The sequence below is a fragment of the Arvicola amphibius genome, chromosome 5 (assembly GCF_903992535.2).
Source record: "Arvicola amphibius chromosome 5, mArvAmp1.2, whole genome shotgun sequence".
In the NCBI taxonomy this organism is placed as follows: domain Eukaryota; kingdom Metazoa; phylum Chordata; class Mammalia; order Rodentia; family Cricetidae; genus Arvicola; species Arvicola amphibius.
In genome coordinates this window covers 31,298,201-31,321,298 of record NC_052051.1, presented here as the reverse complement: position 1 = coordinate 31,321,298, position 23,098 = coordinate 31,298,201, and the positions used below count along the sequence as shown (strand labels likewise).

The window sequence follows — 23,098 nt, the reverse complement described above, 5'->3', positions numbered from 1 at the left end:
CATTAATTGCCATTACATACATATGTGTATTTATATATACAAATAGATTCCTAAATATAGAAATACAACCTGCTAAGTCCATATAATGTTACTTGTATGTATGGTTTCAGGACTGACCACTTGGTATTAGATTACCAAGTGGTGTGCTCTTCCCTGGAGAAGATTATTTCTCCAACACTCAGAATTTCTGAGTTGACGGTAGTTCTTTGTGTAGGACTGTGGCCTCCTGAGCTTTCCCAGATCACTTGGCACATCTCTGGCCCTTGCTCAGTTCATGTTCAGGCAGGCATGTTGGTGAGACTTTATTGGTGTAGCTTCTGACATTCTGACAGTCTTACAGCAAAGTCCATGATATCTGGCTTTTATGATCTTTCCACCCCCTCTTCAGAAATGATCCCTGAGCTTAAATGCAGATGCATTGTAGATGCATTCATTGGGACCGAGTCTCACAAGTACATTTTGATTGGTTGCGGTTTCCTGTAATCGTCTCCATCTGTTGTGAAGAGACATTTTTCTTGATGAGGGGTAAAGACTGCCCTTACCTATGGGTTTAAGGACAAATCAGTCATTTTAGCCTCTCCTTTCTTTCTGCAGCATTTCTCTTCCTCTCCCTCCATAATTAGAACTCATCTGTTTTTTTATTTTATAAGAACACTAGTCCCATTATTAAGTGATTCTCCGTTATGACCTAATCATGTCCTAAAGACCCCCATTGCCAAATATTGTCAAATTAGTGATTAGGGACACCAAAAGTTCCCTGTTAGGACAAGAAATTCAGCTCTCAATGGGATAGTGTCTGCCTTGCTTGCAGGCTCCAGGTCTAACCCACAGCCCTGGAAGGAAAAAAAAAAAAAAAAAAAAACTCTTACTTATTGTCCTCTCTGTTTTTGCTCTCTATTGCTGCAATAAATACCTTGACCAGAAACAACTGGCAGGGGGGAGGGGAGTTTACTTGGCTTTCATATCCCAGGTCCACAGTCTGTCAATGAAGGAAGTCATGGCAGAAATTCAAGGCAGGAACCAAAGAGAAGCCATGGAAGACCATTGTTTACTGGCTTGTTCCTCATGGATTGCTAATATAACCGTATACAGTTCTTATACAACCCAAAAACACCAACCCATGACTTGGAAACACCCAATCTTTCCAAACATTTGGTGGGCTGGGCTCTCCCACATCAATCATTAATCAAGAAAATTCCTCCACAGTCTTACCTACAGGCCCATCTGAGGAGACAGTTCCTCAATCCACGTCTCCTGGCATTCCTTCCTCCCAGGTGACACTAACTTGGGTCAAGTTGAGAAAAACCAACCAAGATGCTTATATATTTCCCAATGTATTTTAGGCATAAGGAAATCCAAAGTGAAATTCCTTTCTTGCTAACAAAGTAGTCTACTGGGAAAACCATTCACAGTGTTAATAATCAGCTTGTCTTATTAAATTGTCTTTTTCCCCACCCCAACATCCAAACTAGTAGAGAATTCAGAGTCAGCTGAATAATTTCACCATTGAGTTAAGTAATTTAATAAGTGTGGGTTTTCTTCTGGCAAACCCCAGATAATGATGTCACATTGAGAAGGAGGCATTGTTACTTGCTAGAGTGTAAAAATGTCGCCACAGTGGCCAGGGTGGCTTTTTTTAAAAAAAAAAAAAAAGGGGGGGGGGAGGGGACCGTTTCACCACTTAACAGTAACTCATTTCTACAAGCATGTTTCTACACTGATTATGATACAATTCCAGGTTGGGACAACTTTTCAGTTCCCAGTGACTAGTTTAGTATAATCCAACCTCCGAGTAGTGTTTCCCCCTCGCTACACAGACACTGTGTGCTGCGTATTTCCTGGCCTGACAAACCAAAGCTTTCTGAAAAGTAGACCAAACTGGAATATTTTGGAAAATAGTACCATGGAAGTTTTAAGAGCTATTATGTTTAGTATTCCCCTTTTGTAATGAAGCCATGAGCAGTACAGTGCATGAGTACATGTGTAGCTAAGTGTTGAAATGGAACATGAGCAAAGCATCATGGGTAGGGGATGGGAGGTAAATGAGTATGGAACATCCGGGCTGTATCATTTCCTTATCTCAGGTCTTTGGAGAACCATCAGGTCCTCTGGGTCACTTTGAGAAACACTGACATACTAATTTCCAGTCAGCTTAATTGAGTTATAATTTCCTGCAAAAATGCAGGCTTTGAAACTGTTTTTAAATAACCTAGGGTTTGGTGGAAATAGTACAGAGAATTCCTGCATTCCCTTCATGTAACTCTCTCCAAGCCTAACATCTTTTTATATATTCTTAATTTTATTGATTTTTATTGAGCTCTACATTTTTCTCTGCTCTCCTCCCTACCTCTTCCCTCCCCTTCAACCCTCTCCCAAGGTCCCCATGCTCCCAATTTTCTCAGGACATCTTGTCTTTTTCTGTGTCCCATGTAGATTAGATCTATGTATGTCTCTCTTAGGGTTCTCTGGGTTCTCTAGGTTCTCTGGGATTGTGATTTGTAGGCTGGTTTTCTTTGCTTTATGTTTAAAAACCACTTATGAGTGAGTACATGTGATAATTGTCTTTCTGAGTCTGGGTTACCTCACTCAAGATGATGTTTTCTACGTCCATCCGTTTGCCTGCAAAATTCAAGATGTCATTTTTTTTCTGCTGTGTAGTACTCCATTGTGTAAATGTACCACATTTTCCTTATCCATTCTTCAGTAGAGGGGTATTTAGGTTATTTCCAGTTTCTGGCTATGACAAAGCTGCTATGAACATAGTTGAGCACGTGTCCTTGTGGCACGATTGAGCATCCTTTGGATATATACCCAAAAGTGGTATTGCTGGGTCTTGAGGAATTTTCTGAGAAAATTCCTAATTTTCTGATAAATCGCCACACTGACATCCAAAGGGGCTGTACCAGCTTGCATTCCCACCAGCAATGCAGGAGTGTTTGCTTTTCCCCACAACCTCTCCAGCATAAGTTGTCATCAGTGTTTTTGATCTTGGCCATTCTTACAGGTGTAAGATGGACTCTCAGAGTTGTTTTGATTTGCATTTCTCTGATAACTAAGGCCCAATCCTAACATCTTAAATAACCGTAATATCATGATCAAAATCATGACCCGACCGGCTCTGCTACAGTACTGGGGACTGGTCTACAGACTATACTCAGCTCTCATCGGTTTCCCCATTGATTTGCTTTTCTGCTCCAACCCAAGATTCCATAACGCATTTAAGTCACTGTAACTCATTCCCTTTGATCTCTGACACATCCTGGGCCTGTTTTTGTGACATTAAGAGCTACCATTTGGTGTTCATCATCTGGTTTCTTACAGTTGGATGGATGTTGTTTGGTAAGTGGAATGTTACCTGATGTGATAAATGTTTAGTGCTATTACTGTGAATATGGGATATGGATATATTTCCTCACTTTTGAGATCCAGCTGTATTGTCGTGTGCATGTGTTAATGTGGAAGAGCAGGGTTTGTTCCTTTTTATTGCTGAGCAGAGTTCAATGATATGTGTGTGTGTGTGTGTGAGGTTTGCCTGCCCGTTCACTAGTGGAAGACATCTGGGTTATGAATAAAATTGCTATGAGCATTCATATACAGTATTGTCTGCAAATGTTTTCCTGTCCTTAAGGCAAGCATTGGGAGTGGTATGCACATATATGCTGAGACGTTTCCAAACCACTTAAAAATGTGACTGAACCTTTGTATACTGAAATTCACAACATATGAGAGTTGAAGCCATACCTGTTCTCACCAACACTTGGCATGACTGTATGATCAGTATTTGTGTATTCATTTACATGTTTATTTGGGGTGGGTTGTTCTGAGACAGTTTGCTATTAGCCCAGGCTATTCTCCAGGTCACAATTCCACATGTGCCACCATACTTGAGTCTTGTTAGTCTTGCTCGTGCTGAGTTTCTAACGGTAGCTCTGTGTGGCTTTGATTTACATTTCCCTCACGACTGATGGTTTTGAGTGTCTCTTTGTTAGCCTCTTTCTCCTCCATTTGTCTCCTTCCAGGAAGTATCTGCTGAAATGTCTGGCTCGCTTGTCCTTGTGTGCTTGTTTTGAACTCATCAGTGGTCTCTGTGTGTGGCGGATGTAAGTACTTCATGAGACACACATCTCACTACTGTTTTCCCACTTCATAGCCTTCCTTTTTCATTTTCTTAGGATCTTCTAAAGAGTAGAGGTTTCATTTTGTTGTATTGTTATGTTTTGCATGGCCTGATTTGTTTTATCAATCTTTTTTTTTGCCTTTCCTGGTGCTTTCTTTTCTGTGTTCTATCTAATAAGTCTTTGCGTAACTCAAGGTCATAAATGTTTTCTTGTATGTTTTCTTCAGTGATGCTCTAGTGGCAAGAACTCCTAGCATCTATCTCTTCTTTTTAATTTACCTTCCTGCTCACTTAATTCTAAACCGAAGAGTCAACAGCCTTCTACGGCTCGCTGCACTTAGAATCATTAATCTTTAGCCCATGAAGAAATGTTTGTAATAACCCTGGAAACTTCTAATTCTCTCCAGGGAAATGACTCCACTTGCTCCTGACACTCTTAATTTGCAAACTCTAGACAAAGACTTGGACAAAGACAGGAGTGTGCTAGCAAATACATAAGTACTAGCTCTCCTTAAAGACCGAATACTTTCTTAAAAGCCCTAATTATTAGTTTTTGTAAATTTCCATGGCATAAATACAACATGCCAATTTCAAGGTATTGATGTTATACCAACTAACAAAATTCCTGAAAATTTTATGATTGACTCTCATGAACTGGTCCAAGCGTGCTCCAGCATACCACCACATAAAGCTTGTTTATTTGAACTAATCTCCATAAATCAAGTTGGAGAGATTGAAGGAAAAGCGACAAAAAGAGGAAGAAAAGAGAAGCCAACAAAGGGGAAATTAAATAGCTGGCTAGCTGCGGGTAGCTGGACTCTGTCCCACTGAGAACTCTCTGGGGCACACTCTCCACAGACCACAGCTTGGAGCTCACCCAATGAGGGCTAAGAAGACTGGATCACTAATTCACCGACTCTCCCTTCACTGTGGTCATAATTGTCCCTAGGTTTTTAAGACATAGACACATTTAGACTTCCCCAGAGATGAACAGAGGGACATTCTAGAGCATTAGTGGAAGCCTTAAGCAGAAAAGCAGAACCATAGGTGAGGTGGGAAGCTCTCCATTGTCCAAAATGGTCCAAGAGGTACATCTGCTCCACACATCACGCAACATTTCAAGCCTTGGATTATCACCCATCTGTCCCCAGTACTTCCCAAGAGCCATAGTCAAAGATATCAATCCCTGTCTGTCCAAACTTGCTGAAAAATGTGACTGTTAAGAGACGACAGCTTTAGTATCCATTAAATAATGCATGACACTCCCTCCAGTAATCATGACAATCATTCTTCCATCAATTAGTAGACCGTTTCAAAGAAGAAAGATTCCTACAATGCTGTTCTTAAGTAATATTAGTATTAGTAATAGAATCTAATGAAATAATTTTCCCACCCAAACTCCTTAATTATCAAAATTATATGTAATAAGGGGATGGGGCAAAGAGCATTGCCAAAACTGGTAGACCAGTCATATTTGCACACTTTCCTCCCTCACCGTCAGTGTCTTGGGCTATGGTAACGATTTGTGTTCCACTGACTTCTCCTTGCTCCCATGTCTGACCGAGTGTTTCTGTGGTTATTCAGATTAGAGAAAATCTTATCATGACAAGGAAGATGATTTCTTCAATGCAATAGTCCAATCTTTCTTGGAGCAAACTAGAAATTGGCCACAGCTCTGTCTTCTCCTCTGGGAAAACATCCCACAGATGTGGAGCAGATGGATCTAGATTTAGACACCATCTGTTTCTCAGTTGCAATTAACATTGGATCCAGGATGGGTTAGATTTTACCATGGAGTTGGCTATCTCCATTGACCACTAGGGACTCTTAAATCATGTGTTTGTTGGAATGTGAAACTTGGGCTGGGTTTCTTTGGATGGGCATCAACTCTTATGAGACAGAGGGAAAAAAAAGGAAACCAAACTCTCTGGCAAGCTATTCACTCATGTGTGGTTGCCCCTATGGAAGGAGCCACCACAACCAGAGAGCAACAAGCCTCTTGGTCTTTCCTTGTGAGAAAAGGGAGTATAGGGGAGAATACAAACACTTCTCAACTCTCTTCTAGTCTGTGGGCTCCACTTTTCTAAAATATTAAGGTAATAATGCCCTCTTTCATCACAATACTGTCTACCCACCTCTTCAATGCTTGCAGCATTCTATCTATTACCACTAAGAATTTTACACGCATTATATAGTTTCAAAACCACCAAGCACACAGATATTATTTTTTCCCATTTTACAGACAAGGAAAGAGTAAAAGCCTAGTAAGGTGAAATACCTAGTGTTGTACACCTGAAGAATCCTCCTGCTTTGTGACTGTGGTACCCTCGTTCCTCCTCTAACTTCCTGACAGTAAGGAAGAGCAGTACTCTGCCAGCAAGTGCCCTTTATTCTGGCTTTGTAACGCATAAGCAAGAACTGTAAAAACTCAAAGATACAGCTCTCGTCCAGTAGGCTTCATAAGCTCTCTAGCCTCAGCTTTCCTTTCTCCTGTGTGCTGGTGTTCTACACCTCTGTGTGCCTTTAGATGCTCTCCTGAGTTCCTGTTTGCAGCATGGATTCTTGCTTTCTCTAAGCCCAAGGGAGGGCAACCGAAGGCCTGGTGAAATTGTGCTGGTCCACCTTGCAACCAGGTCTCCTAATGCTGGTGTCAGCATCTACAAACTGCAGAAAGTCCATCCTTCTCCTTAAGCATGAGAACACCTCAAAGTGCCTCTCTATCAACAGAGAGGGTTTAAGTAGAGAGGTTTAGGGCTGTTTTCCTCTTGAACCTTGATTGCTTCTTAAGATCACACCGGCCAAACAGATTGCAAGGACATAGTGAGAACAGACGCCATGCACTGAGTGATCAGTTTCTCCAGACTCTCCCTGAATTTTAAGCCAGCCAGCATCAACCAGAGGAGAAAGAAGCGTTCTTATGCCCAGCCAAGATAATTGCCTGACAAGAAAGGTTTTGAATCTTCTACTTAAAAGTCCATAGTAATTATCTAGTAATTATTCTAATGCATTGTCATTGAAGTGTGAAGTTGGAAGTGCTTTAAGAGGAAGTGTGGGTCTCTTAATTTGCTAGACTAGATGCTAAGCAACAAAGTGGAAGTAAGAGTTTATGCCCCACACAGATCAGGACTGTTGACTTATTCATTTACACACTCTGTTCGAGGCTGGACCCCAACCCACCCGCACCATCCAGCGTGTTAGTTCTGTACCCATCTCAGGAAGGATCTGGGTATATTCCCAGGCTGGTCCAGTGTAGCTCATCAACACTATTGCAAACACATTGTATGGGACTAGTTTGGACATACTAAAGATACACAGTTAAGGAGGTGGTTCTATCCTGAGAAAGTTCTTATGGCTTCTAACTAGCTGTCCAAACCTAAGGTCAGGGTGCCAGTCTGCTAGGGCATGCAAGCCATCACCATAATGATGCCAATTAACTTGGGTTCCAAGTCCTTACACAGTATAAGACAGGGTGGGAAGAGGAGAAGTGGAAAGAGATTGGACATTTCATCCCTGCTTCCTCCTGGCTCTTATGGGTCTGATAGGACCCTGACAGGGATAAGTCAACCAGCAAAAATTGTTTGAATGCTCAGAACCTTGGAGTAGTAAGGAGCTCTTACCTTGGCCTAAACCATGTGCAAGCCGCAAGAAGGAGCTGCTCCAATGTGGAGAGTGTCAGAAAGGGGGTTCCATACTCCCCAACAAATGACTTGTGATGCCATGACACTGAACAGACTCAATACAGCTGAGGGTCTTGTTATTGTTTGTTCGTCCATTCATTTATATAGTGTGCTTATCCATTCATTTATTATAGTGTGCTTATTCATTTATTATAGTGTGCTTATCCATTCATTTATTGTAGTGCATTTATTCCGTCACTTATTGTAGTGCTTGAGATTCAAACCAGAACCTTGTGCATGCCAAGCATTTTCTCTACCTTTAAGATGTCCCAGCCGAGCGACCTTCAGGAGAGCAGGTACTGCACCTTGCCTGGGCAGCACAATAGAGTTGAGTGAGCAGAGGTGTGGGTGAGCCAGCCCTGACGTTGTGAGCATGGGAAAGCTGTCCCCACTACTCATCTGTCATGCAGTGATGTGGGTGGGGGAGAGATGCACCCCTTTGCCCCTCACTCCTTACTGCTCAAGACAGACTAGCAAACTGACTCTCCGCCTTACCAGCTTCAGGACTCAGGAAAGTGGACCGCGCACTCTGCCTGGCAGCATAGGAGAGCTGACTGTTGACAGAGGTGTGGGTGGGCAAGCAAGCCTTGAAATTGTGAGCATGGGAGAGCTGTCCCCATTAGTCATGGGTCATGTGGTGGCTTAGGTGGGGGAGAGATACCCCCCATCAATGCCTGAGGCACGTGGGAGAGCTGGCCCTGCCCCTCATCAGCTGCAGCTGATGGGAGAGTGGCCCCTACACCTCACCTGGGCCACACAGTAGAGTTGTGGAGCCCTGGAGGTAAAGTGTGGAGAACTGACCCTGAGGACATGAAAGCAGGAAAATTGGCCCACCCCTTGCTCATCACTGCAAGGGGTAAATTAGTCAGGGCAATGCTGGGAGCTCACCCTGGTGGTGAAGACAGGGGAGAGCTGGCAGGATGACCAACCAGGCATCTTCCCAGGCTTAGAACCAGGGTTACATGGTGGCCCACCCAAACATCCACCCCATTTGTCATCTGGCTGGAGCACAGGGGTGGGAGTGAGATCGGTCCTGTGGACCCAGGGCTGCAGGATCTCCACAAAAGAGGGCAGTAACAGGATGTCCAGGAAGTGTCCCGATGAGGGACCAGCACTGATAATTGTAGCAGAGACCGGGAGCCTTGAACCAAACCAATGATTATTTGCAGTGAACACCTGCATCTAAAAATGTGTGAGTCAAGGGGTTACTGCATGACTCACTGTGTCACACTGCGGCTTCCATGTTCAGATCCACACACACACACACACACACACACACCACACTTTTTCCCTTTGTCTCTTAGATTTTATTTTGTTTGATTGGAGGAACAGGAGATGAGTGTGATTGGGAAACATGATTAGAAAGACATAAAGGATAGATAGATAGATAGATAGATAGATAGATAGATAGATAGATAGATAGATAGATAGATGTGCTCCAACTAAAATCTAAGACATCTAAGCATCCTGAAATTCCTTTAAAGTAAAATGTTCATAGAATTTGTGTTAATGGAGCAAGTGTCTTAACATAGAATCCTTTCCATTAGAATTCAAGTGCCCCCCCTTTTTTTAATCTTATAGGTCTTTTATTTAAATATTATAATTTCAGGTGTAGTGTTTTTAATGGAATTTTTCTGTGTGCAGATGTGTATGTCTCTATGTCTGTATGTGTTTTCTATGTTTTTTTCTTTTACCTTTTCCTTTTTTTTCTTTTCTTTTCTTTTTCGAGACAGGGTTTTGCAGTAGCTTTGGAGCCTGTCCTAGAACTAGCTCTTGTAGACCATGGTGACCTCAGAATCACAGAGATCCACCTGCCTCTGCCTCCCTAGTGCTAGGACTAAAGGCATGCACCACCACCACCACCTGGCACCTATGCTTTCTACTTAAATCATTTTTGTTTTATTTTGTTTTGTACTTTTGTTTTGTTTGTTTGTTTAGTTGCCTATTTGTTTTCTAATGAGAGAGAACGAAGGATGTGGAATTTGGGGAGGTGGGGAGAATCTGAGAGAGTTGCAGGGGAGGACTGCGATGAGATATTGAAAAAAATTTCATTTTCAAAAAAATTAAAGTTACTAAAAAAGAAGAATAGAAGAAGAAAAGGAGAGGGAGGAGGGAGGAGGCGGAGGAGGAAAGGAGGAAGAGGAAGAGGAAGAAGCAGAAGAAGAAGAAGAAGAAGAAGAAGCAGAAGACCAGAAGAAAAGAAGAAGAAGAAGAACACAGAAGCCAACAGAAGCAACCGAAAGCAAGGCAGCAGCAGCCCATGTCCAATGCCCTGAATGGCTTTAAAGAGCTTCCAATGCCAGCTGACTAATAACTACAGGTGACATTCAGCTGACTAGTGACTACAGGTGACATTCAGAAGAAGCCCTCCAGACTTTAAGAAGGCTGTTTTCTGACAAGTGGCCCACCTTGACTTCCCCCTGTGTTTTTATTATCCTTCCACATGCTCCCTTACCTCACTTCCCTTTTGCTTTAATTTGGGCTGTCCAGAAACAACCTTGAGACAAAGATTTGAATATAAATGGTTATTTGTGGTATAAGAGGATGTCACTGGAGACTAGGAAGTGGGAACAAGGAAAGGAAGGGTGCTGATGAGCAGGCATCCAACCCTCTGGGTGTGTGACACTTTATCCATCTGGGAACTGGTCACCTAGTTACCCTACCCAGAACATGAGGGAGTTTAGGCACTGAGGGTTCCGTTGCTCAGCCTTAATACAAGGAGAGGTTCTTAGCCTTACTGCAACTGGATATGCTCTGCTTCGTTGGTACCCATGTGAGACCTGCCCTATTCTGAACAGAAAACAGAAGATGAACAGATTGGGGTGGGGCGGTGAGGGGGAAGCAATGGGAGACGCTGAGAGGGGAAACTGCAGTCGGGATGTAAAATAAATAAATTTAAAATAAAATAAACAGGTGACAAAAAAAGTTATTACTTGAGGGCTACCCAGAGGGTTAACTAATTACCCAGCATTTCTTTTTCCACACTTAGGCAGGTTCTGATGTTGAAAATAATGGTGCTGTAAATTATTCTTAAAGAATACAGTAAGGTGAGGAAGGAGCACCAGTGTCCCTCAGATGAATTCCCCTTCCCTGAAAACCCTTTCCCTGGTGCTCCTGTGTGGAACTTGCATCTCTTCTGTGAGGCTAAATCTCTCTTCCTGAGGTCACTAGAGTCCCCGAGTCAATAGTGGATACAAGATGGGTTCTACTATAGCTTCATGGGGCCAAGAGACACAAAGCTTGTTATGAGAAAATGATCTTATTTATTTTTATGTCTATGCATATAGTGTATTACATGGGCATGTGAGTATGTGAATATAAGTATGCAGGTATGCGTATACATGTGTGCACAAACAAGTGGAAGCTAAGGGTCAGTGTCAGATATCTTCTCCCAGCCTTCTCCACCTTACTTTTTGAGGCAAGGTCACTGAACGCAGAACTCGCTGATTCCGCTAAGGCTGGTGGGCAAGAAGCTCCAGGACTCCACCTGTCTGCCACACACTTCCCACATACATACACACATAATCACACACACACCACACACACACACTCACTGACTCCAGTGCTAGGACCTCAGACATGCACCGCCATGTGCAACCTTTACATACTTGCTGGGGATCTGAACTCAGGTCCTGTGTTTGCACAGCAGACACTTACTGACTGAGACATCTCCCCAGCAGCCCCAAGAAATGCTTTTAAAAGAAATCATTTTCCTTTTCAAACCCCAATCCTATGAGCACTTTAAACCGGAGTCGGGGGAAGAAAAATCTACTTTTTATTAGTGAACCACAGTTCCTGGGAGGTTTGGGGTAATTTCTAAGCCAAGTCAAGAGCTTCGCAGACCCGTCCTATGAAGTGTTCCCCCAGTTCTTCATTCATGGAATCGAAAGACAGAGACAGGAGGCAGATGATTGTAGTAAAAGAAATTATCTGTGAAATCTGCTGACTGTAAGCTGCCACATAAACAGCAGGGTGAAAGTCACGCTGCTCAAATACATTTTCCCCACAATTCAGAAACACTTATGGATATCAGGCATTTCAGCTACAGCCTGTTCACCCCCATTAAGTCACAATCCACAAATATCTCTTGTTATGTTGGCATTTTTTAAGTTTAACTACTGTAGCCAAAGTTCCTCAGTTTTTTGTTATTGCTGCTGCTGCTGCTGCTGATGTGTGTGTGTGTGTGTGTGTGTGTGTGTGTGTGTGTGTGTGTGTTTGTGTGTGTGTAGGAGCAGGATGTGTTTGTAAGTGTATGAGCATGGACATGTTCACATGTGTATACAAGTACACACACAGTCAAGAGGGGGATGTGCCATGGCTGGCTCTATCACTTTCTCACTGATCTTGCAGAGAAGCTGGCAGTCAACAACCACCCCACCCCCCAGCACTCCATGGTTCTTCTGCCTTGCTCCCACCCACACCCCGAATCTATCTTCATGCCCATAGCATGACTTACAAAGCACATGCCACACCTGACTATTTATGTGAGCTCTGGGATCCATACCTAGTTCCTCATGCTTGCGTCATGAATGCTCTTACCTCCCAAGCTGTCTCTCCACCCTCCGGTCCTCTGATTTTATTAGTCCCAGTCAACTTTGAAGTCATCTGATGAGGCAGAACTTATCTTTAAATTTTTCAGCTCAGGAGCCTCCTCTTCTGTGGGGACTTCTCCAGCCTCCTTCACTTCCCCTGCTCAGCAGAGCATCTGTCCACCATGTAAGTCAGGGAGAAAACATGGCTGCAGTGATGGAAACCTCAACTAATGGGGACTGAAACAAAGGGGTTCCATCTCTCACATAGTGAGAACAAAGTACAAAGGGCACTAGTTCCGGTGGCTGCTAGTACCCTTGGGTCTTGCCTACCCTTACCATGTTGGTATATATCATTGTGCTTGTTACCGTATAATTACACAATGGCTGCTGTCATTCCAAATGTCAGATTAAAATTTAAAGCAAGAAAAGAAGGAGGCTTGAATTGGATCTATGTTTTAGTCTCATTGGCCAAAGTCGTATCATACAGCCATGGCTAGTTCTGGGGATACTAGAAAAGCTAACGATATTAATCAGCACAGCATTGGCTTGTACTTGTGAGATTAAAGCATGAATAGCCCGTGGATGGGCAACCAACAGTGTTAACCGTATTACAGAACTTCAACCCTATGATCCTCTCTGCTTGAGGTTAGGGGAGCCACTAAACCTCTGCTCTCTAAACTGGACCTCAGATCATTCTTGTTTGTCCAAGGACAGTGACTCAGCCAGGCCATCGGGCTCTGAGTTGATGGCCTTTAATTGAAAACAATACTGTTAAATTAATAAACAAAGAACTCTTTAAAGTTTGATGTGCTTGGCACAAATTCGTTTTTGGTGGTCTCTGAGTGGTATATTCTTTAAGCATACGGATATTAGGTCAGTGGAAAGAAAGCCTGTGGTTTCCACTGCCCCTGGAAGTTCTTCTTTGTCATTTTGTCTCTTAAGAAATTTGAAAGTCTGCCTTCTAGGTAGTCAGTCACAATTTGTGTTCACTGTGACTCTCTTTATTACCTTATCTGTGTCTGTTGCCCCCCCCACACACACACACGCACGCACGCACACACAAATTGGAATCAAATATCCTCAGCTGATTTGTTGAACTTGGGTTGGGTTTGGTCAGTTGCAGCTGGTCTGTACTGGAGAGTCCTCTTTTCACCTGGTCTCTACAGACATGGTGAGAACGAGTAGAGTAAAGGGCACTGCTAGATATGTCTTGTCCCCAGAGGGCTGGCTGAGCTTGGCCATGTCCCCACATCAGCGCGCTGCTGCAACAGTGATCATGGTCTATGAGATGTGTCACTGCACCCCAGGCACCTTCACCATTTCCCCCATGTACTTCCCAGAACAACCGTGTAAGCTACCTATGTGGCACACCAGTTTGCTCCCATTGGAGGCTTACATAGGGTTAAGAGGATTCCTTGAATTCACACAATGTGGAAGTATCATATCTGAGTGTTGACGTGGCCCTTCCCGTCTCTGGTGTCCTCCAGGCTCCAGGCATTTCTTCTGCTAGATCTCAGTGGTGATACCAGCTGTGCTGGGCTCCATTCACTTTACAGAGGTCATTCTGTACCAGCCCAGCCTGGAACCTGACAGATAAAAATACATGACAGATATGGCTGCCATTCAGGAACAGGGGAGCTAGACACATGAGCAAAACTCATTCATACTCCCAGACTGTGCACAATCAATGCAACATGGAGATTCCCACTCTGACAGCTCTCCCCCCGGCTCTAAGAGAAGACCCTGTGCTCTTCAGACTCAAACTAAAGCTCTAGAGAGGATTCTGCCCCTTCGCTGGACACATTCATTATCTCTGCTCCAGGACCTCACCTTGGCTTGTTCCGATTTCAGATCTCTTTCGTGTTTTACCAGCAAACCTTATAAAAGAAATGGCACTAAGGAGTATCAGCGATTCTGATGGGCAACCCCAGATTAGATGGCTGGGACTCATGTTCTCTTTCTGCAGGCTGGTTAGACAGAAAACAGAAGGTGAGCTGGAAATCAGAAGAAGGGTTCAGAGGACAGCATGAGTGAGAACCGACCTGGATAGAAAGAGCTGGGCTCAGAGAAGGGTGGAGGAGACGAAGTTCAATGCAAGCCTTGCTATTTGCTCATTGTATCTCCCTGCGTTGTCTGAGAAATGGGCCCAGGAACCTGCCTGGCTCCACAAGTACTGGAAGAACTAGGGAGCTTGTTCTGTTGAAGGACGGTAAGGTGGGATCGCACATAGTGGCAAATGTTATTCCTCTTCGGTGATATCCTTTATCCCTTGGAAATGTAGGCCTGAGCAATTTAATCTAAAAAGTCCTTCCTTTTGAAAAGATTTGTGCCAGTTGCATGGACAGCCCTGTAGATGCCACATTCCTGTAAGAGTTCTGCACCATACTTCTAGACTTTGAGCCTTTGTTTGGGTCCTTTGTCTTTTAGTTTGTGCTTTTGTTTTATTGTCCTGTGGGAACCTGCTTTCCTGTGAGCCTCATGGGAGAGATATACAGGGAATATGACCACTACATAATCTCTTCCCACCATACATACATGGGGGGGGGGCTGCATAAAGTGCCCTAGAACAGGCAAGGCACCCTCCTCTTGGGCTTCATAGCATCACCCTGATGTACTTTTGTCATAGGATGATTACAGTGGGTTCCCCCCCACCATTGCCTCCACCCTGTCTTGTGAACCGAAATCAGTGTGGCTTCTCCATAGTCATCACCCCTCAAAAAGGCACTGAGAGCTTGGCAGCTCTGTTCATTCTATTCTCATCCCAGCCGCCCGAGCATGTGTGTTACAATATTGGATGGAGTTCCTTGTCCTTGAAAACGAGATCAATACTTAATATGGGAACCATGCTCTTACTGAGAGGGCGTATGGGGGTAGGACTTCTAAGCAGCACCAGCTGCCTCCAGGGAGCTGACTATGGTGTCAGTGATAGGACAGACTATTTAGATCTTGGTAAATCACAGATGTGTTGCTCTGTATTTCAATTACTTAATTTGGATGTCCTCTCAAGGATAACCCTGCATGTCACTGATCAGCCAAGACACACAACAAAAGAAGGTTGGAGTCTATTACAGTTTGGAGATGTATTTCTAGCAGATCCAGAGTGCTGTAAAATACCAGCATTCATTTTTTTTGTTTGACATATTCAAAAATGCCTTGGGCAAATGATTTTATGTAGATTATGAATATATCAAGCAATAAAAAAGTTATTTTAGAGACTTCTCTGGGTACACGCTTCACTGGCCTTCTCAGAGGTTAGCAAAGTATAAAAAAATTAGCTCTAAAATTTCCTACCACCTACACACAATCACACAAGAAATGCAAATTTTAGGGTGAAAGGGAGAAAATATGGCTAATGATTGATAAATACAGGTAGATTGATTCTAAAGAAGAAACATAGCTGTTACCTTGACAGCATGACCAATTCCTATGCAAATGTACCCACGTATGTGAGTTGGTCCCACACAATCACCTACAGTTTAACAAAAGAGAGACTGTATTTTTAACATTTCCATAGACCAGTGGCGTGGAGATGAATTTTCTGATCACCGAATGTTACATTCGCACAGTCTCTTTTGACAGTATTGCTCCGAATGATGACTCACAGCCTATCTAACCATCCCCTGTGGTTTGTTTTGCTAGGTGGCTTAATCTAGTATAGTCTGAGTTTAGGACAACATCATCTTTGTGCGTTGTGTGGTAACGTTTCCACAGAACGAGTGGTGACATTGTACTTGAGAATCTCCCTGTCCTGTGGGAGAGAGCAAACACATACACATGGAAAGAAGTCAAGTGCATACAAAGGGGATGCAGGGGATGAAATTAGTGCACTGGCCAAGAGTCAAAAGACTGAGATCATTTCTAGCTAGGACTGCAGCAGAAGGCCCCAGGACACAAAAGCTGTGAGCAACAGAAACTCCACTAACAGGCTTAGTGCAAAAGGAGAAGCATTGGCTCATGAAATTAGAACGTCTACTTGGTTTCAAACTGAGCTAATACAAGTGTTCACAGGATGTTGTTAGGTGTACATGTGTGCGTGCGTGTGTGTGTGTGTGTGTATGTGTGTGTGTGTACATATGTACCTGTTGCATCTCTTGATTCAGCTTCTTAATGTACCATTATCAGGCTCTCTTCTATATGACTGCTACCTCTGGAAGCTACAGGCTTGAGGGGTATTTATTCTCTCTATTGATCTCTTCCTGGCCCCTTAAACAAGCCCCCCACCCACTTATTACTTTGTGACTAAAAATGACATGTTCTGGTAGCTGGTCTCAGTCTTATGCTTGTGCCCTGTGTGACTGGGGGTCCATGCTGTGGAGAAGTAATCAATGGGAAAAATATGCTAGAAAACAGCAATGATCTACTCACGAAGTTGCTGGAAATTGAGCAGGCACTGGCAAACACTTTAAGCTACAAATACTGGAAAATTCTAAAGCAAACTGCACCAGCAATGCTGCTGGTATGCTATGAAGTTCAGAGGCCCGATGGGCTCTAATGCCATATGACCTATGACTCCATGGTGGCATTGAGGACTCTGCTGCTTCCCAGCTCTAAGAATCCCATATGACCCGCACACAGCTAGCAACAGAGGGTGAGAAAGGACCCTCTTTGGAAAGTTGGTAACTCTTTCCTTTCATCTGATTAGATGAGCTTAAATCACATGCCTACCTCTAAACCAATAGCCACCTCTACTAGGAATACTACACAATGACTGGCCAATCAGTAATCCTGGAGAAAGGGTGGGACACTTTCTATCTGAGGCACTATGAATATGTGGTGGTGCTAGGGTCCCCTGAAGAAGCGAGAGCTGTGTGTTGGGTGGTCATTCAACACTGGAATCCAAACAAATGTTCATTGCTTTGAGACGGTACCTTGAATAAGAAAAAGGGCCACCTCTGGCTAGAAGGTGAGATTCTAGGGATGCCCTAGTGATAGTTGACCACAATGTGGAAGCAAGTTTGCACAGAGACTAGGTAGTAAGTAAGCTCACTGAGATGTGGTCAGATAATCCTGCTTTCAGGCCAGCCTTGGGGTGACTCCTGAGGACATAATTACAAGAGGAAGTTCATATCCTCAAGAACTTCCGGTGGTAGAAACTAGCAGCAGACTAATAGAGTGAACCTATAACTTACCAAAATTAAAAAAGTCAAGATAAGAGGGTATAGAGAAAAAGGTGGGCAGGGAGTCAGGTGGGCATCCGAAAGCATGAGACAGCATGAGACAATGGCATATCTGAGAGAAAGGGTGTTCTGAGTAGAAGCAGCAGCAAGTGCAAAGGCCCTAGAGCTGGTGCCCACCATCTTCTTGGAGCTTTGGAAGGGGGATAAGAGGCAGTGAGTGGGTAGAGAGGTCAAAGATGAAGCTAAAGCCAGGCCACCAGCCTTTAGCGATTGCAGAGCCTTTGTGCTTACTCTGAATAAGAAGTTAAATGTATGATAACAGGGGATATTCATTGGAGAAGACAATAATCCAGCCCTTTCCCCTTGCCTCTGCCTGACTCTTAAGTCTTTCTTCTCTCCTTTCTTTCAGGCTATGTACATGTTCTATGCTCTCGCCATCGTGTGTGATGACTTCTTCGTCCCATCCTTGGAAAAGATCTGTGAGGTATGTGGGGGCACATTCCCAGTGGGGAGGGGCCTGGGATGAGCACTCTGTCCTGCCATGTTCTAGCCTCTTCTCCGCAGTCCTGAGGCCCCAGGGAGTCTCAAATGTAATTACCCGCAGCCTGGGAGAGAAAGACAGTGTTAGCTCAGTCTGCATGGCATTTGATAACCTGGGAGATGGTCCGACTTTAACCCACGTTGCATCTGCTTCACTGCTAGTGCCCTCAGGGTGTCTGTGGGGATACTTCCAGAATGTCCTGCAACAGCATAATTTGTGGATGCTCCAGAGTGTAAAATGTGTGTCGTAAGGGGTAGTGTTTGCAAACAACCCACACACATCCCCCTGTGTACTTTACTACGGTGATGTAAATCCTGTGGAGACAGATGTGGCACTGGGTTGTTTAGGGAAAAAGGACAAGATCAAAGCTGTGTTCCTTGCAGATGCAAATATTTTTTCAAATAATTCTGGTCCCCTGGGTGTTAAACCCACAGTTGACACCCCAGGCATGAGGGGGGTCATACTTTGTGTTCTGCTCCTCCACATTTTTGTTTTTAATTCTGCTGCTTCTTGCTCCCTATCCTTTCCACTGCCTTCTTTCCCTTTGCTTCTTCCCTCTGGGATCCTGTGAGGGTAGGGACCTACCACCACTACGTGCTTCCCTCATGCTTAACTCTCTATTTCTACTCTGGGTGGAGGCTTGGCAGGCGCTGGGGCAAGAGAGCCGGACGAAGATCATTACACATTATTCACATTAGCTCAACCACTGCCAGGCTGAAAAGCAAATTAATATATATATATATATGGGTCAACAAGATGGCTCAGTCAGTAAAAGTACTTGTCACCAAACCTAACTACCTGAGTTCAACCCTCAGGCCTCATATGGTGGAAGGAGAAAATCGTCTCCAGCAAATTGTCCTCTGGCCTCCACGTGTGTGCCCTGGCATCTTCACCTGCGCATAGGCATGCACATATGTGTGAGCACACACAAGTACACGCATGTGCAATGTACACACACAAACACATGCAATAAGTAAACCTAAAAAGGTTTCTTCAATGTTCACCCTACCTAGAAAGCTCTCATTTTTTTTGCTGCTTTCATCCTGCTGTCTGTCCTGAAATGTATCTTTCTTAATCCATGTACTGTGTTTAACATTATCTGAGGTTTTAGGAGGCAGTTTCCCAGACAGGTGTCCAACCTGCAAATCCAGTAGCCATCAAGCCCTGTGGCCCCTTCTTGCTCCACCCACAGCAAGATCCCAAAGACCAGTAGATCCCAAAGACCAGTGGAGAAGGCGTTCAGAATCTATATTTCTATTCAGGTCTTGGGTAATGCTGAAGATGCTAGTCTGCAAGTCTCACTCGGAAGATTACTAACCTAAGCAGTCTCTTCCAAACTCTGAACATTTGTTCTCTTTTGTGTTTAGAAATGAACAATCATTGCACAGTATCTCTGGATAGGTCATAGGCATGTGTTCCTCTCTATGGTGACAATAGATTACGGAAAGTAGGGTGGTGTCTGGAACGTTCTCTAGTGCGGATGCGATTGTCACAGTGATGCAGCCCAGGAACAGGCTCGCCTTATGTCAAAGCCAAGAGGGTGTGCAGCCTATTAGTGGGGGCATTCAGCCCTTTAGTGGGGGCATTCAGCCCTGTAGTGGGGGCATTTGTGATCCCTCAGTATCTATGCAGATTGGCTCCAAATCCTTGACTGTTCAACTCTCTTCTGAAAGTCATGGAGGACTGTCGTGTTTTGACTAACTCTAGACTATGCCCAGTACAATGTCAGAGTTATTTAAATATCCGTTGGAGTATGCTTTTCAGAGAGAACTGATAAAGAAAAAAGCTGGTGCGTGTTCAGTAAGAATATCAGTTTGTCTTGTTTTTGTTTCCTGAGTACTTTCCATCCGCAATTAGTTGAGTCAGTAGTCAAGGATACAGAAGACCCACTTACCACCAGTCGGTACTTTATTCTTATGCAAAGCAAAATTGTTCTGCCTCTTTCCATGTGACCTGTTTGTTGTTAATAGCAGAGGTATTTAATATGTCCTATTAATATAGATACAGATATCAACTCGGGCCCTCCATTGAGGAAACTCACAGAAACTTTGAGAACATGCATGTCTTTCTAGAAAAAAAAAGCAATCAAAAACTAGCAGAACAGAAGACAGTAGAGTGTGCTTTTAACAAAAAAGCTAAGAAGGAAAGAGAATGTTTAATGGGATAAAGATGCTATTTTTACTGGGTCCCCAGGGTGCAAGAAACTGGCTGTGTTGCTAAGTCAGTGTGACTGTGGCCATCCCTTAACCATGTCTTAAACTCTGCCAGGTGACCACAGTCAGCTTCTCTCAAGGAACCAAGAAACCAAGGCTCAGAGACTTAGAGTATCCTGCCCCAAGTTACACAGCAGTTTAAAAGTGGAGTCGTGATCTGAGCCCAGGTTAGTCTGAGCTTATCACTGGGTCACCTTCACACCTGTTGCAATTCCACAACAATGTCTATCAGGTTTCCTCAGAACTGGCTCTACCCCTAGGATCCATACCTGTCTAGGGAGGAGCAAAGCAGATGAGGGGCCTCCCTTCCCATAACGCTTCCTGTTCCCAATCAAATCTAGCTTTAGAAGCAAAATAAGTTACAAGAAGCATGCCAGGCCACATGCCTGTCTCCATGAGTACAGCTCCGTGGACTTAAAGCCATGCTGATTGCTGAGCAAATGGCCTATCTGTAGACATGGGTAGGATAAGGACAGAGTTTGTATCTCCTTGAAGATCCCATGTTTATGTCTCTGAGAGCCTCATACTCAAATGTCCCTGAATCTCCTTTCTTTCACAAGATGGGGACCATGATGTAGGACCACCCATGGTGGCCTGGCAGGGCTTCCTAGCCTGGGACTCTCCATACAATATTTATTTCCCCTAATCTCTTCATAGAAAGGTGACGCTGTGTGCTCAGTGCTTGCCCCCAGACTAACTCTGGCGCTAAGCGGAGATGCTCAGAGGGGATGTTGTTTGGACTTTGGTGAAAAATGATTCTAGAAAGAAATCCACATTGCTCAATAAATCATAGCTGAGGTAGAGGGGAAGGGTTCCAGCTTGAGTCAGGGAAATTGTTGGGCAAGGAGAAGAAAGGAATGCCAAATATAATGACCCAGCATGCCAGCAACAGGTCAGACAAGTCACCAAGTCTTAGCCACGAGGTTACATCATGGAACATACAAAGGTGATGGAATGTGGAGAAGTCCTTTGTGTGCCAGTGATACACACTCAGATTCTGCTATACCAAAGCAAACGGGGGAGAGGGATGTTTCAGAGACTCAGCAAGCGGAGGAACGTGGCATTCCTGGAGACCTTAGGTTGGTTAGAGCTTATGCACAAATGAGGGCTGAACGCCAAGAGTAGGAAGGCTTTAGGGCCACGCGGAAGTTACAGAAGCTGCAGTGAGACCACCTGGGCTGTGGAAGAGAGGACAGGCCCTGCTTCAAGTGCTGAAAACACTGAACTAGGCTCTGTGCCAGCCAAGCTGTGTGCCCTAGTGATCTATGAGCTTGCAGACCACTGATAAAACGGGACCTCCACCTTCTATATGCAGGTTCTACATCCGAGCATGATTCAGCCTTGGATCAAACATTTTTTTTTTTTTAAGTTGCATCAGTATAGAACAGATGTAAACTTTCCTCCGTATCATTATGCCCTGGATAATACAGTAGTTTATGCGGCCTTGACCTTGCATTAGGGATTGTGAGCAATGTAGGGGTGATTTGCAGTATATGGGAGAATGTATGTAAGTTATATGCAAACACTACACTGTTTTATATGAAACTTGAATAGTGCTTGGATTTGAGTGTCTGGGTCCTGCAGGGAAGGAGGCATTCCTGGAACTAATCCCTGTTGATCTCAAAGGCTGATTATATTCACAGAGGGTTGCATGAATCTGGTGGGGATTTGGCGCAGAGAGAAGGGAGCAAGTGATGGATGCTACCATAGTACCAGGGCAGGGCTTTGTGGAGGGAAGACCCAAAGGTCTGGAGGAGAGGTCTTGCTGACAGAGCATTTCAGGGAAAGACAGAGACTGCCTGAGCCACTGAACCTAAATGGGAACCACAGGACCTATTGTTCACAGGGAGCCCAGGGTGTCCAGCTGTGGCCAAAGAATGCAGGAAGACTCTCTCTGCCCCTCCCTCTCATATGGCAACTAGCAACGCAGAGCCAAGAAGGCTTTGTGATTAGTGATTATTCTAAGAGTCCAGAGAGGTATTGCCAGATCAGAGTGAATTAGGCATGAAGGAGGGAGAAAAAGAAAGAGATCTAGAAGCAAGAGAGAACCCAGACATAAGGCCAAGCTTCATAAGCAACCATGAAAACCAGCCAGTAGAGCAGTAGAGCTTGGGAGGGAAGTGCGGCAACTCAGGTCTTTCTAGGGAGTGGAACTTCCTAGACTCCTGGTTCCGGTGTCAAGTTGGCTTCTGGCCATCCCCACCCATTGAGACTCAAGTGCCCAGGGCTTCCCCACCAGCCACAGCTTTTAGTGTTGAAGTACCATCTCAGAGTCTCTTCAGTACCCACACGAGCTTTAACTGTGAGCGAGTACAGAGCCAAGGAACCCAGGGTCCCAAAGAGACTCCTTTCAGAGAGTCCTCCGAGTCCATACTGCCTCTCTGTGGCCAAGCAGAGAAGTGCAGCCACCTGTACCACTGAGAACAAGAGGGGGCTGGCATTGGAAACTGGAATTCTCTGCCCTGATGCCACAAGAGAACCCGGTGCTTATCAACAGCCAGCAGCTTACTTTCTGACATACGGTGGAATGCCAGAAAGCTAAGCACACCAGCCAGCTACCAAGGTGCATTCGTCTTGGGTTCCTGAGAACCAGCTTCTGCCTTAACACACAGGGTGGCTTGAGGAATGAGGAGTGTCCCCAAAGATCTGGGGGCTGCACCATTTTCGATTCAATCTCAAGGCGTCTCTTCTGCTGCTGTGACACCCGGAGTTTGAAGGTCAAGGGTTGGGACTGAGCTTCAGGAGAGTGATTTCTGAGGCACATGTACAGGCTTGAAAACTGGCCAGTGTGAGCCTGGGGCAGCCGAAGCTCTGCAGGGTCCGTGGTCTTTGCACGCTGCTCTATATTGTCCACATCTCTCCTAATGTCAGAGTATCCGCCAGCTGCTAGGGAGCGGAGCA

At 44.4% G+C, this 23,098-nt stretch overlaps 1 protein-coding gene across 1 annotated transcript in view; it reads left to right on the top strand.

The window, feature by feature from the left end:
* The window catches only part of Slc24a3 (solute carrier family 24 member 3), a 472,748-nt gene that overhangs the window by 320,679 nt on the left and 128,971 nt on the right, over positions 1–23,098 (top strand). Inside the window, 1 exon segment of the mRNA XM_038331148.1 lies at positions 17,853–17,927. Coding sequence (XP_038187076.1) covers positions 17,853–17,927 — 75 coding nt within the window.